The 16389-nt window shown below is 45.7% G+C and overlaps 1 protein-coding gene across 1 annotated transcript in view; it reads left to right on the top strand.

The window, feature by feature from the left end:
* The window catches only part of AQP9 (aquaporin 9), a 35040-nt gene extending 21209 nt beyond the window's left edge, over positions 1-13831 (top strand). The window contains exons 3-6 of the mRNA XM_035131855.2: positions 5302-5439; positions 7455-7573; positions 9820-10037; positions 13159-13831. Coding sequence (XP_034987746.2) covers positions 5302-5439; positions 7455-7573; positions 9820-10037; positions 13159-13348 — 665 coding nt within the window. The 3' untranslated portion in view covers positions 13349-13831. The remainder of the gene's footprint in view (positions 1-5301; positions 5440-7454; positions 7574-9819; positions 10038-13158) is intronic.
* Positions 13832-16389: the final 2558 nt, after the last annotated feature.

Raw genomic sequence — 16389 nt, 5'->3', positions numbered from 1 at the left:
GGGAGGGGCTAGAAAAGGGCTAGAAAACATAGTCTGCCTCCCTTTTCCCCTGACTGGATTACCGCGCCCAGTGGGGTCACCGCCTAGCGGTCGTAAAAGACAATTGAACTTTGGAACATGGAATATACGGACTTTGTCAGATAACACAGACAGCGAGCGTCCTGAACGCAGAACTGCTATCATTGCAAGAGAGCTGCGACGTTTTAACATCAATATTGCAGCACTTCAAGAGACTCGAAGAGCAGGCGAGGGACAACTGAAGAAGAAAAAGGAGGCTACACATTCTTCTGGAAAGGTCTATCTGAACAAGAACATTGAATACATGGGGTAGGCTTCGCTATCAAAAAACGACCTTGTGACGCTCCTGTCAGAAGTCCCTACCGGCATTAATGAGCGACTCTCAACCCTTCGAATAAAGCTCTCCAAAAATCAACAGGCTACTACCGGTATTATAAGCGCTTATGCACCAACACTGGATGCCGATGAAGACATTAAAGAAAAATTTTACTCTCAGTTGGATACCGTCCTATCAGAGACGCCTAAGGAAGATAAAATTATCCTCCTGGGTGATTTTAATGCAAGAGTTGGGTGAGATTTCGATCTGTGGCCTGGGACTATTGGGAAAGAAGGAGCTGGCAACAGCAACCAGAACGGAATCTTACTTTTGATGATATGTGCAGCGCACAACCTTGTTATTACCAACACACTCTTTCGACAGGAAAATAAATTTAAAACTTCATGGAGGCATCCTCGGTCAAACCACTGGCACCTCTGAGACTATGTTATTGTCCGTGCCAAAGATCGCTGTGATGTGCTCCTTACCAGAGCTATGACGAGCGCTGACGACTGCTGGACAGATCACCGACTAATACGCTCCACGATGACTATCAAGATTATACCTCAACGCAGGCTTCAAGGAAGGAAACCAAGGCGCAAAATGAACACTCAAGCCCTTCAAGATCCCATTAAGCGGGATTGCTTCCAAACGACTCTTAAGGACCATCTGCTTTCAGAATTCCCTGATAACATCGAGGAACACTGGACCAAGCTAAAAACATCCATTATTGCAGCCTGTGAACAAACTATTGGATAACAAACCAAGAAACACCAGGACTGGTTTGATGAGAATGACAGTGAAATGCATGATTGACAAGAAAAGGAAGGCCTTTCAGATCTGGCAAAGAAATAGAAACTGTGCCACTAAGAAAAAAACCTATGCCAGCGCTAAGGCTGAGGTTCAAAGAAGAACCAGAGAACTAAAAAAACACACCTGGTGGATAAAAAAGCTCAAGAGATCCAGCACTTAGCCGACACTCATGATGCACAGAGTTTCTTTAAAGCCACAAAGATCATCTATGGGCCAATAAATCATGGCATATGCCCCCTACGCTCAGCAGACGGTAACACACTTCTAAAAGATAAAGAAGCTATTGCACTGCGCTGGAAAGAACTTTACCAACATCTCCTTAACCGCAACTTCCCCGTAGCTGCTGAGGTCCTCTCACAAATTCCGCAAAAAACAAGTTAGAGATGAGCTTGCAGTATCTCCAAATCTGGGAGAGTTGTGTACAGCTATTAACCAAATGAAAAACAACAAAGCCAGTGGAGCTGATGGGATACCTGCTGAAATTTTCAAAGTGGGCAGAATTGAACTTACACAACAACTTCACAAGTTCATCAAAAAAATATCTGGGAAAGAGAAGAAATCCCAGGAGACTTTAGGGATGCCAAAATTATCAATCTCTTTAAAAAAGGTGAGAGAACTGATTGTGGAAACTATCAAGACATCTCTCTATTAGCTGCGGCCGACAAAATTCTTGCAAGGATCTTAGCAAACTGTCTGGTAACAATATCCGAGGTGACCCTTCCTGAATCCCAAAATGGTTTTTGGCCTTCTAGGGGGACAGAAGGAGAGGAGAGCAATCCTCATCCTCTTCTCATGTAGGGCTCCAAGGCCCAGAGAGAGGGGACAGCCTTATATTGAGTCAGGACACTGGTCCACCTATCTCTCCCACAGTTGCCTAAGCTGACTGGCCATGGCTCTTCCAGCCACTCTCTCAAGTGGAAGTCTTTCCCAGCCGCAGGAGCTTCTTTTTACAAAATGGGGGCCTCTGCCCCCAAGCTACAGTCCTCCCCTTTCTCCATTCTGCAAATGGCTCGACACTACCAGGATGTTTCAGACTGACTGAGCTAGGGGTGGAGAACAGCAAACTCAGGAGATCAAGACAGCCCTGGAAGTCTCTCTCTGGGGGCTTCCGGTTGGCAGGGAGAGGTTCTGGGGGAGGGAGGGAGAGACAGTGAAAAACCAAACTATAAAATGGACCATTTTTAACTGCCCGTCACCCATGGGACCTACTCGTGGCAGGAGGGGCCCTGTAGAGGAGGGGGGTAGAAGAAGATGGATTTTATGTTAACTAGAATAAGAGTAAAGTTTAAGGATAGCGATTAGCTGTATGAATATAATGTTGAAAGAGTATGGGTTAAAATTGGTAGAATGAAACTGCAATGAATAAATATGAGAAGAAATGAAAATCAGGAGGGAGGGATACGAGGAATCCACCAAAACAATGTGAATTAAATAAGGGTTTGTAAGTTGTTGTCTTCTCTTTTTTTCTTTCTTTTGATTTTTCTTCTTCTTCTTTTTTCTTTTTTCTATGCTTAATATGGATGTGATAACAATGTAAAATTATGTGGATGCTATTTTTTTCTTATTATAAAACTTAATAAAAATTATTATAAAAAAAGGAATCTCTCTCTGAGCCTCCAGGCCAAGTGCCTCATCTGTTCTGTTCTCTCCTTTGCCCTCCTCGAGTGCTTTTGCCTGGTTGCAATGCCTCCATGGAATTAATGGCCAGTGCCTCTTGCTTGCCTGGGTGCAGGATGGAGAGAATGCTAGCAGGGCCAGCAGGGACGCCTCTGCTTTGTGTGTGGCTGGAATGCAGCCTACTGTATAAAGTCAGCTTCTCCTTGGCCCTGCTCTTTTTGGCCTGCGGCCCTGCCCACCTTTGGCACGTGGCCCCTCCCACATTTCCCCCCAGACCTCACATACCAGTCAATCATTTCACATCAGTGCTGCTCAATGGCTGAATCCATAGCAAGAGACACAATCACTCTTTTGACAGGAACGGTCAGTGATGGACAAGGCGTCATGACAAAGTAAATGAATTCTTTACTCCAAACCTTACCATGTGCTGCCCATATTTGCAATTGCTGAAAGAGAAGAAAATGGTTCATTCAGATTAAAAGAAAACCAAGAGGCAAGGAAATTTGAAAAGCCACCTCTTCAGCACATAGAAGCAGCAGACATCAATCCTTAGACGAAGAATGTGAAAGGAGAAATAATCCAAAGTTCAGAATTAACTCCCCCCCCCCCCCCGTGGCTCTTTGCGGGTCACACCATTTTGGAGACATTACAATGCTGGCCTTTGTCCAACTTTTGTTATCTGTGTTTGCTGCTCGTGATACATCAGAGGTGCTCTCGGGTGCCTGAGATAACACCCTGACCCCCCCAGTGCAAGCAAACAGAGGAATCACGTAGAGGGGGCCCCTTCTTCCCAGCTCCCCTTTGACAGGGAAAGGTCACTGTTATCAGAAACATTTCATTAAAGTCAGGGGCTGTATACCACCTCACTTATGGTTGCTTTGCATGTACCTCTTTATCTGAGGCATTTCTAGCCTGCTCTTCATAAAATCCAATCGTGCAGCAGGATATTATGTAAAAAATATAACGCCCAGTGCTTTTTTCTGGGGTTACTCACGGGTACCCAGTCCCAGCACCTCCCCCCATGTTAAAAATGTGGCACTTACTGTACAGTGGAACCTCAGTTTATGAACACCTCAGTTTACAAATTTTTGGTTTACGAACGCCACGGACCCATCTGGAACGGATTAATTCACTTTCCATTACTTTCAATGGGAAAGTTCGCTTCAGTTTATGAACGCTTCAGTTTATGAACAGACTTCCGGAACCAATTGTGTTCATAAACCGAGGTACCACTGTAACAACTTCATGGTGAGTACAGGCATCATTTTTTCTAGGTTAAAAAAAGCACTGATAATGCCTAGAATGTAACAAAACCAAATTATAAGTAAAACATAACAGAACCTTAAAAGAGCAGTATCACCAGGAAACCAACAAATTCAACGGATTTTTATCTGGGGCAATCAGAATAAGATCCACTATTTGACTATTGATTCAAAACTCTAAAATGTATATTATATAACTGGCCTTTTATTTCTATTCTTTGTATACCGTATTGTTGTTTTATTGCTATGGCCGATGGCAATGATGCAAATAAAGATTCATTCATTCATTAAATTCAACAAGGGCGCAGCCCTCCTCCAGCAGTGCCAATTCATCCAAAGGCAGGTGGGAAGATAAATTTGCTTTTAACCTGTGCTGACAAGCCATGCAGAGTTGGCGCCAGTCGAACCTGAGACTAAGAGGGAAGGGCCTTCTGCAATCCGGGTGCCAGCATAGCCTCAAAGCATGAGCTCAGCAGATGTGGCGCAGTTAAATGGGTGTTCCCCATGCCCAAAGCCATCGCCATGTCTGGGCAGGTGCTCAGGGCAACCCATCAAATGCCTCGGTTCTAAGCTGTCTATGGCTTTCTGTGCCAGAACAATCACCAAGGACTGGGCTTGGAATGGAACCAGCAGAAGGATCAACCACCCAGCCACCCCAAATGAAGCTGGTACAGTGGTGCCTCACTAGACGAAATTAATTCGTTCCACAGGTCTTTTCTTATAGCGGAAAAATTCGTCTAGCGAATCCCATAGGAATGCATTGGATTTTTTTGGATTTTTTTTTTGCCCATAGGAACGCATTACTTGAATTTCAATGCATTCCTATGGGAAACCGCAATTCGCTAGACGAATTTTTCGTAAAACGCATTCGTCTAGCGAGGCAAGCTCCCCTCGAAAAATCCTTTCGTTAAGCAGAAATTTCTTTAAGCAGGGCATTCGTTAAGCGAGGCACCACTGTACTATGATAGGCTGTACTATTTCACCAAACCTCTAGTTGTAGTAGTGGTGTAGTGATTAGAGGCTCAGGATACTACTGGGTGACCTTGGGCCAGTCACTCTCCCTCTCAGCCTGACCTACCTCACAGCGTTGTTGTGAGAATGAAACAAAGGTAGGGAGAACCATGTACACCACCTTGAGCTTCTTTTGGGGGGGGGATATAAATGCAATGAATAAGTAAGAAATAAATCTACTGAAGGGAAATATCTGATTCATAGAAACGTGTATATAAAAATTATTCCCAACCCTTGTTCTTCTCCCTACCGTCCTTCTTTCAGGTGGTCACATAAACCCAGCTGTTACCTTTGCCATGTGCCTGTCAGGGAAGATGAAATGGGTTAAATTCCCTGTTTACGTCGTAGCACAGTTTCTTGGCGCATTTGTTGGAGCAGCTGCTGTCTATTGGATCAACTACGGTGAGTGGAAGAGACCTGTCTCCTGCTCCTCAGGAAACTTCCCAACAAAGCCCAAAGTTTCGCTTAGGTTGAAAGCTCCTGGAAAACGCTCAGAGGTTGAAATTTCTTGTAGGAATCTCATGTCATTTCAAGGTAGCTTCTGACCCCTCCCATCAAAAAAAAAAAAAAGGTCCCGCCAGATTCAATGTGTTTTGAGGTGCCCAAACTGAAATGACAGGCTAGTAGACAATGGAAAATAGTGTTGTGAGTTTGTGGTGTCAGTCTGTATGATGCCTGAGTCTCTTCTAATTCCTGAGGTCCTTGTAGATCCAGCAAGGGTTAAAATTTAATGAAGAATTTAATGAAGAATTCCATTGCTGAACTAGTCAAGCAAGTTTCTTTGTGAGTTAATAACCCTAGTGGTCTGTACTAGTGGGCAAATGGGGGTCTTTGCCCCTCGTCACTTGGCTGGTGTGTGAGCTGAGAGCAGGCTGCAGGCAGAAGCTGGGTGTCAGAGCCATGCTTGACTTCTGCTGGAATCAGAGGCCGGGACTACGGCAGAAGCAAGACCTTTTAGGGTGTTAATGCTGTGAGGTTGTATATATGTGAATAAGCCATATATCCTAAAGACACCACAGTCTCCACTGTCCCTCATTCTAAGGAAACTGAACCCTGGGTAAGTTCCTGGAAACCCTGGAATCTCACACCACTCAGAGATTGAGGTGGCATGCAACAATACTTTTTAAGGGATTTTGTCCAGAAATAAGGTTTAGCTATCAAATATGAAAGCTGGTATCCACCCACTTTGCAGGGATAATCATTAGAGGTAACCCTGTTGTGCCATTAGAAAACAAACAGAAGTAACAGTAGGGGGTATCATTTATTAATATTCTTCTTATTAGGATGCTACTCATGCTTCATCAGACTTGATGCTGAGCTAAACAACACACATGTACAAAGTTAAAGCAAAGCATGTTTTTGAGAAAGACAGGAGGGAGAGAGCAGACCCACCAAGTATCCCTAATTTCCAGAGACGTCCTGGATTTAGAGAAGGCGTCCTGGTTTCTGATTTGATCTCGGAATGTCCCACTTTTCCTTAGGATGTCCCTATTTTCATTGGAGAAATGTTGGAGGGTATAGAGTTATCCAACTCCCGAGCCATCTGAAGGCAATCCTGAATAGGGAAGGTTTTTTTTAATGTATATATATTTTTAATGTATAATGTTTTATATCCTTATATATGTTGGCAACCCAGTAAGATATGTGGGGTACAAATAGTAAAATTATCATTATGGAATGAGATGTCCCTATTTTCATCGGAGAAATGTTGGAGGGTATGCAGACTGGGGTTTGCTTCCACTGAAGCCGTTTTCTCCAGAATTAACTTCACTCGTTCACTCTCATTTGTTTTATTCCCAGAAAATCTATAAAAGGTTTCTGCCAAAGTGTGCGAGGTCTTCCTGCCTTTCTTCAGATGTGACAGATTAATTACTTAATTAGTTAGTTAATTTTTGCCTCCACTTGTCCCATGTGGACTAGCAACAAACTCCTCTTTTCAGAGGATCCGTCTCTCTAATTAGAAGTTTCTTCCTTGCCCCTTTCTTTTAAAGAGACTTTTGCCCCTGCTTGTCTCCTGTCCTCTGCCATGGCCAACATTCCTGGGTTAGTCAGCCCCTGTTCCCTGCTGCGGATGGCGGAAGGCTTTAATTCTAGGTCTCCTCTTTGCAGTCATAAAAAAATAATTCTGATCATTATTTATAATAAACAAAAACATTAAAAAACGCTCAGCAATTGCTCTGGCTGCAAAGAGGAAATGAGTAATTAAATCTCCCCTCTCCTTCAGGGAGAGAACAGGGATGTGCCCCACCTGAAAGGTTTTAAGGTGTGTGTGTGTGTGTGTGTGTAATTTCACTTCACGCTAGTTGCAAGAAAGCAATGCTTCAAGAGCACAAAAGGGCCTGCAGTTCCCTTCTATGAGGTGCTCTGAAATATGCTGTTTAAATGCTTAATATTTATTAACCATCATTTCCCCTTAGATTTATTGATGTTCTACACTGGGGGAGAGTTCACCGTCACAGGAGTAAATAAAACGGCACATATTTTTGCAACTTACCCAGAGGAGTATCTATCCCTGGCAAACGGATTTTCAGATCAGGTAATTTCACCCATTTAAACCTGTCTCCTGTGTGGCATCTAGCAGGCAGGATTAAGGGAGCTGGAGCTGAGGATTCCGCTATTAAGTGCTTTCATGTGTTTCTTTATTTAACAAAACTGATATACAACCACTTGATTGTAAAACAAGAAGTCTACATAAAATTAAAATTAAATATTAAGATTCTCTGTAAAAAAAAAACAACACACACAGTTAAAAGCAAGTATGTAAAGGCATTAAACAGATGGATTGAAATCTACAGTGGCTAAAAGAGAGAAAAAACACATTTCACTTCTACCTGTCTGGAGAGACTTGCCTAAACAAAAACCTTTTATGCAGGCGCCAAAAAGAGTAAAGCAAAGCACCTGCCTGGTGTCAATAGGCAGGGAGTTCCAAAGTGCAGGCTCTGCCACACTAAATGATGAACTATGTACAGTACCTGTGTGGAATGGGTATGGCGTGGCACCTGTAACAGCGCCAGTTCTGCAGGCTGAAGCAGTTGAGGGGCATATATGGGTTTAAGTGACTGACTCCCTGCTGCTATTACACACCTGAGCCCCTGGGAAGGCATGGGATGGAAACAGGACTTCAAGGCTGGAATAACATTTCCATTGCCCGGGAACCAGCTGTGCCAAATTCCAGGTCGATTTTATTTTTCCAGCCCTGCAAAATGGATTTGGAAGCTGGAGGGACACGGGTGGCACTGTGGTCTAAACCACAGAGCCTAGGGCTTGCTGATCAGAAGGTTGGCGGTTCGAATCCCTGTGACGGGGTGAGCTCCCGTTGCTCGGTCCCAGCTCCTGCCAACCTAGCAGTTCGAAAGAATGTCAAAGTGCAAGTAGATAAATAGGTACCGCTACAGCGGGAAGGTAAATGGTGTTTCCATGCGCTGCTCTGGTTTGCCAGAAGCGGCTTAGTCATGCTGCCCACATGACCTGGAAGCTGTACGCTGGCTCCCTCGGCCAATAACGCGAGATGAGAGCTGCAACCCCAGAGTCGGTCACGACTGGAACTATGGTCAGGGGTCTCTTAACCTTTAGCTTTACCAGCACAAAGTGCAGTAAGAGAGCAATAATGTTAGGGTCTGCCCACAAAAGAGCTTTCCTTTGGGTGAAACTGGATATGAGGGAGCTGGAATCTTCACCACCTTTGGGGGTTCCAAGTCTCTATAGGACAGGGGTCAGCAAACTTTTTCAGGGACCGGTCCACTGTCCCTCAGACCTTGTGGGGGGCCGGACTATTTTTTTTAAAAAAAATTGAACGAATTCCTATGCCCCACAAATTAACCCCGAGATGCATTTTAAATAAAACGACACATTCTACTCATGTAAAAACATGCTGATTCCTGGACCGTCCGCGGGCCAGATTTAGAAGGCGATCTGGCCCCCGGGCCTTAGTTTGGGAACCCCTGCTATAGGACCTCCCCACACCCCAAATCTTGGGCCAGGGATTTTCCGACCTTGTGTACTGGAGACTGCGCACAGGGGTAGTCCTGTATCAAGGGCTCATTGGGGGCCAGCTCTGCTCATGCAACCTTTCTACCACCATTTGGGGACGGGGGGAGGAGGGCTGAAGCCACTGATGCTGTACTGAAATTTTCTTCTACATTCTTGTCAAACATTTCACATCAATTAAGAAGTTTTATTCAAATTTTTTAGCATGTGGGCATTTTGTTCTGCTCACCTTACTTTTGAGGTAGTTGAGGACTAACTCTGGAAATCATCTCTCTGGTGGTCTGCAGCCTCCCCGGGTGCCTGCACTTCCTGACGACCCCACAATGTCCTCAGCTGGCCTTTCCTCTATGCATAGGCAGCTGGCGAGGCTGCCTACAGTGCCCCTGGCAGCTGCTCACTGTGGTGGGTTAAAGGGAAGTCTTTAAAAAGTTTTGTCGGAGCGGCTGAGCACTCCCTCGATAATAAAAAATTACTTCTTCCTGGCAGGGCCAGCCCACCCATGAGGCCAAGTAAAGCAACTGCCTCAGGCGGTAGGATCCACTGAGACAATGGAGCCAGATGTAAATCTTCAGCCAGGGCCAGCCAATCCGTGAAGCGACTGCTTCAGGTGGCAGGATCCACAGGGGCAGCAGATCCCAATGTCAATATTTCTCCCCCCGCCCCTTGGTCCTGTTGTAGATCTTCACTCACCCCTTCTTCCCTGGCCAGGGTGGGGGAGGCACCCTTTTCTGGTACCCAAATGTATTGGGCTGGTCCTCCCTCCTGGACTGAATCCATCTGCTTTTCACCGGCCAGGTGATGTCGACAGCCATCCTTCTCCTGGGTGTTTTTGCTGTCTTTGACACGGGCAACCTTCCTGTGCCGAAGGGGCTGGAGCCCATCGCCATTGGCCTGATCATCATACTGCTGACGTCTTCCATGGCCAGGAACAGTGGCTGTGCCATGAACCCTGCCAGAGACCTGTCCCCACGCCTCTTCACCTACTTTGCTGGATGGGGGCCTGAAGTCTTCACGTAAGTCTGCTCGCCTCGGCAGAAGGATAAACTGAATTTGTGGAACCGTTTCCCATCATATTATTATCGTAGGAAATTATATTTACATACAAGTGGTACCTCGGTTTAAGTACACAATTGGTTCCGGAAGTCTGTACTTAACCTGAAGCAAACTTTCCCATTGAAAGTAATGGAAAGTGGATTAATCCGTTCCAGACGGATCCGCGGAGTACGTAAACTGAAAGTACTCAAACCGAAGCGTACTTAAACCGAGGTATGACTGTAATTCTGTCTTGCAACGCTACAACTCACAGACATCCAATGAAGCTGAATGCCGGGAGGTTCAAGGTGGAGTAAAGGAAGTCCTTCTTCATGCAGCACAGAGTTAATCTGTGGAACTCACTCCCCCAGGTGGCAGTGATGGCCACCATCTAGGATGGCCTTAAAAGAGGATTAGACAAATTAACGGAGAACGTGGCTATCAAGGGCCACGCGCCATGATGGCTTTGCTCATAGGTGGGTCTGTGGGGAGGGTTGATGTTTTCCTCTTATCTGGCGAGCATGTTTCCCATGGTCATGTGGTCAACCACTGTGACCACAGGATACTGGCCTGATCCAGCAGGTTGTCTTATGTTCTTATCATTGTTTTCATGTGAATTATCTTGCTGTAATCCTTTGATGGCGCTGTGGTCTAAACCACTGAGCCTAGGGCTTGAATCCCCACGATGGGGTGAGCTCCCGTTGCTCAGTCCCAGCTCCTGCCAACTAGCAGTTCGAAAGCATGTCAAAGTGCAAGTAGATAAATAGGTACCGCTCCGGTGGGAAGGTAAACAGTGTTTCCATGCACTGCTCTGGTTTTGCCAGAAGCGGCTTAGTCATGCTGGCCACATGACCCGGAAAAACTGTCTGCGGACAAACGTTGGCTCCCTCAGCCAGTAAAGCGAGATGAGCACCGCATCCCCAGAGTCATTCGCGACTGGACTTAACTGTCAGGGGTCCTTTACCTTTTTAATCCTTAGAGCAATCCTGTAAATCAGCATGATTACCCTCACTCGGAGGGATAGTGAGTAGTTTAAAGTCACTTCATGAGATCCGTGTTCATGGCAGGGGTGAGATTCCAACTCATAGCTCAGTCTTAGCCTCAGAAGCTCCTCACCCTGCCAACAAAAGCAGAGATGGGCAGAACCACCACTCTGCCCCATAGATATCAGTATATGGATGCCTATATCTATCGATCTAGGGACCCAGGTGGCGCTGTGGGTTAAACCACAGAGTCTATGGCTTGCTGATCAGAAGGTCGGCAGTTCGAATCCCTGTGACGGGGTGAGCTCCCGTTGCTCGGTCCCAGCTCCTGCCCACCTAGCAGTTCGAAAGCACGTCAAAAAATGCAAGTAGATAAATAGGAACCGCTACAGCGGGAAGGTAAATGGCATTTCCGTGTGCTGCTCTGGTTCGCCAGAAGCGGCTTTGTCATGCTGGCCACATGACCTGGAAGCTGTATGCCGGCTCCCTCGGCCAATAATGCGAGATGAGCGCACAACCCCAGAGTCGGTCACGACTGGACCTAATGGTCAGGGGCCCCTTTACCTTTACCTTATCTATCTATCTATCTATCTATCTATCTATCTATCTATCTATCTGAAGCTGTCTTATAATGGCCCAGTTTTAATGTCACTTTAAACCATAATGTAAAACAAACTATGGTTTAATGTGAAAGACCAGCATGCTGGTGCACTCGTCTCAAGAGAGTCTGTCTTGTCTTTTGAATTGGCTTCACTCCAAACAAACCCTGAGCAGTTACCAAGGTTTGTTCTTGGCTCATGGTAGGAGTCCAGGTTTATAGAATACAGTACCAGAAGCCGGACTCTGGCTTGTTTTGTCTGTGGTGCAGAAGAAGAAGAAGAAGTTGGGGGGGGGCTCCCCAGGAACTTCCATGTTAAAACACAGTTGTATGTTACGTGGCTGTCGTGTTTCCCTAACCTGCTACTTTTTACCTGAAGAGACTGAGATCTGAACCTGGGGCAGGGGTTTAGTGCTCTAAAGCCTAAACTGAAGCTCTTTCACCTGGCTGTGGAAGCAGGAGTGGTTCTCTAAAGCTCACTGAAATAAGAGGGTGGCCCTTCCATCCCCTTGAGCGCCATGGCTCAGGAAAGACAGAGGAAGGTGGAGGAGTTCAGGGTGATGGAGAGGATGCCACTGCCTTCCCCTCCATCATGTTGCAAGGGTGACCTCTAGTGGACACACACAAGCAACTCTTTCTCATCGGAGCAGAGGAAACAGTAAATTGTTCTTGGGAGACTCCAATAAGAATACGAGCTTCTTTCCAACAGTGCTTCTGGTGCTGTCGTTCCTGCAGCCTCCAGTGTGGCTGGCGTCAATGCTGGATTTAGGGAAGTGTGAGTGGTTCTCTCCCCACCCCCCCACCCCACCCCGGGTGCTGAGCCAAGGTTGTGCAAAACAATGATAATAAGCAACTGTACCAAAAGGAATTATTGTGAAAATAAAAACTATTGTGGGTATGGGTGAAGATTTTGTCCTCGCTCAGGGCACCATCTTACCCAATCCCACCCCTGCTAGCATCCTTGCACTATGACCTGATTTCTGTTCCATTTCAAAATGTGGATAAACTTCCCATTCAAGCGGTTTTGTCTGCAGGCTGCCAGGCCTGGTCCTTAAAATGCAAGAAGTTGCAGTGCTTCAGCTACAAGGTCAAAGGGCTTCCCAGCCCTCCTGCTCTGATGATCAGCAATGGTAGCCTGCAAACAGAACAGGGAACAGAGTGCCCCTCAAAACAAGCTCTGCCTGCTCCCAAACCAGCCCCCACGTGGCTGCACCCAAAGCGTGACAGTAGCAGAGGTGGGTCCCTTGCAGATCCATTTACTGGCTCTGCTCCTTTGCCTTTAACAACCTAGCAAGGAGAAATGAGGGCAGAGGCAGCTTGTCCTGCAGACAGGAAGCCTTTAACTGAAAGCACAGTGGCCCATTCAAAGCTTCAGTGCCACACTGCCTCAGCACACTGGAGAGGCAGTCAATAGTGGAAGTGGGGAGCCACCACAAATCAGGTCTACAAAAAAAAATGTAGGCACCGAAAACACTGGAATGCTAATCTCTCTCTCTCTCTCTCCCTCTCTCTCTCTCCCAGAGCTGGCAACCACTGGTGGTGGGTCCCTATCGTTGGCCCAATGGTTGGGGCAGCTATTGGGACTGCTGTCTACATGCTCTTCATTGAACTTCACCACACCCCTCCGCAGCCACCCCAGCACAACGCAGAACATGAGAAATATGGCCTCGCAAACATGGAGGAAGAGAAGCAGCTCCACACTTCCATTTAAAAATGGACAATGGCCACGCCCCACAGAGCAGCCCTTGCCAGGTGGACCACATGAAAAAAAGAGGGTCTTGCGAGTTGGGTCAGGTAGCCAAGCCTCCCTCTCCTTTGCACTGCAAGACAGGTGGAATGGGAACCGGAAGATGGCTGCATCGCCTGGGGAAGGATGTTTGCCATCCTCTTTGCACAGCTGAAGTCCAGTTCCCACCCCCACCCATGAATCTAAAAGGGGGAGCAGTCACCTGACCTGCTAATGCAACCTATGCAATTTAAATAATGTAGCCTAATTAACCACTAATGAGTGAGGTTCATGTCAACAAGCTGCAGACAGAGGCTGTTAATTGTTCCGTGGTGCCACTAGCAGAGACTCATTATTGCCAAAAGCATCTGTTGAAAAAGGCTATATTTTACAGGGTTGAGGGTTTTTTAAAAAAAGAAAATATACCCTTGAATAAGATAACCTTAAATGAGGTTGGCCTGGCTGTGTTTTAAAGGCATTAACAGCACAGCTATCAAACAGCAATGAACTAAGATGGTTTTCATGGAAGATTAGACCAATGATGGCAGATAAGTATAGCAATGTCTTATGAAGGCTGATGGGGGAACTCCTTGTTCACGGGCAGCCTGCCTCTACACGACTGAATGCTGGGAACAAACAATAGGAAAGACTTACTGCCAGTTTCCCCAGAGGCTCCTGGCTGGCTTCCGGGTCCCATTTGTCCTGATATAATGCATTTTTGCATTTTGCATATTGTTTTCACTAATATATACTTTCTTATACACTTTCTCAAAATATATGGAAAAGAACTTTTGTGATGCAATCCTTCAACCAAAAGAGTAAACAAACAAACACACACACACACACACACACACACACACACACACACTATGTGTATAAAAATGCAAATATGTGAAAATATACAAAAATGCATTATGTTGGGAGGAAATTTTTTTTAATTAGGAAAATTGGATGCAAAAATGTGTATTTTAGAAGAAATGCACACTAAAATCCTGACAATCTTTGTAGGGATATATATATATATATATATATATATATATATATATATATATATATGGATGTGGAAAACTGAATATTGGAAAACCAAATTTAAAATTGTCAGTCTCTAACTTTTTGGGACACTAAAGTTTGGGACACCAAAGGTTTTCTACAGGCACTTCCAAGTGCTCAGATTTATTCCCCATGCCAGATACTGTATCTTAATCTTAATGGGATCTTCCTAAACCAGAAGAGTTCCCCGTACTTCCCTTCCTGTGTTTCTTGGTTTGTGTCTGCAGCCCCATCTAATTTCACTGTCAGGTGTTCAAATACACGCATCACTAGTCAAAACTTTGCTGTTCCTATGACATCTGTTCATCAGTATCCATCCACCAAATACACTTTTCTGATTTTATGCACACACACACACATACACCTCTTTTGAGGCAAATGCTCTGGAGGGAAAAGAACATTTTACAAATGTACTCCTCTCATTCCACCCACATCTTTCAATTCAACAGTTTAGGCCAAAGCAGCAACCTCAATGCAGGGGTGGCCCCCCATGGCCCTCCAGATGTTCCTAGACTCCCAACTCCCATCAGCCTCAGCCCAAAGCATAGCTAATGTTCAAGAGTGATGGGAGTTGTAGTCCGACAACTTCAGGGAAAGAAGGCTACACTTTAGCTATCTCTGCACAAAAGAGTGGGAGGAACACATTGGACGGCGCCCTGCACAGAGAACTTTTAAACATGCTGTGCAATGATGCAGGAGACAGGCAGGTCTGACCCACAGGGCCCAATCCACCTGGACACTCTCCTTCCTAGACAAGTTCCACTAACACCTACAATAACAACTTCCCAGCAGACTGTGCCCCATGTTAATTCATGGTAAATGTGGGGAGGAATCCATCGCCAAACAACACCAATAGCATCTTTCAGTAATGCCAAATTTGTCAGGGAAGTTCTGCAATGTGCCATATTTTCCCTGGCATGTCACCCAAGGACTAGCCTTTCAGTGGAAAGTATTTATACCTACTTAAGAGGTTCCAAAACTCTTTGCAGGACCCAACCAGCAACCAGCCAATGTTTTCTCCAACACAGAGTGGGCAGGAGGTGCTTGGGCATTAGTCTTTAGTTGCAGAAGTGCTCTCTCTCTTCTCTCTCTCTCTCTTGGTTTCCAGCAGTGGAAAGAGAGAAGAGAGCCTTCTCTGATTTATACATTGATAATGACCACAAATAAAGTGATTTTTTTTGTCTTCTGGTAATTCAAAGGTTTATCCGGGGCAAAATAAGCTGTGTGTGTATGTTTGTTTGGCATATACTCCCTCTTAGCAGCATGCCAGGATGGTCACTGCATTGCCTGTGCAGGTGATAGGGTGTCTCTCCACTACTACAACACTGCAGCTAATAAAAACAAAAAGCAACATTGGCCTATGTAGGAGGCCAAGGTCAGCTCCCAGAAGGCAGGATGGGTGGCTAAATAAGTGTTTGCTTACCTGCTGAAATATTTATAAGCTGCACTTTCCTGTAAAATATCACAAGGCAGCATACAGACTAAAAACACAGTGTTACTCCGGAAACATCAAAGAGGGAGAAAGGTTGTTTTCTGCTGCTCCAGAGAAGCGGACACGGAGCAATGGATTCAAACTACAAGAAAGAAGATTCCACCTAAACATTAGAAAGAACTTCCTGACAGTAAGAGCTGTTCGGCAGTGGAATTTGCTACCAAGGAGTGTGGTGGAGTCTCTTTCTTTGGAGGTCTTTAAGCAGAGGCTTGACAGGCATATGTCAAGAATGCTTTGATGGTGTTTCCTGCTCGGCAGGGGGTTGGACTGGATGGACCTTGTGGTCTCTTCCAACTCTATGATTCTATGAGCCGGTTGGAAGAGCATCACAGGTTCGAAAGGCCTGCCTGAATAATACTGTTTTTAGAAGCAGTGGTGTAGTGTTGGGGGGGGCATGTGCAGAATCGGGGGGCACAAACCGGGTGCCCCTGGCCCCACAGAGATCCCTGTGCCTGCCTGACTCCAGCAGCGTGGGCTTGGTGAG

Source organism: Zootoca vivipara, chromosome 14 (assembly GCF_963506605.1).
Source record: "Zootoca vivipara chromosome 14, rZooViv1.1, whole genome shotgun sequence".
NCBI lineage: Eukaryota > Metazoa > Chordata > Lepidosauria > Squamata > Lacertidae > Zootoca > Zootoca vivipara.
The sequence above is the reverse complement of the archived record's forward strand: the minus strand, read 5'-3'. Positions and strand labels throughout refer to the sequence as shown.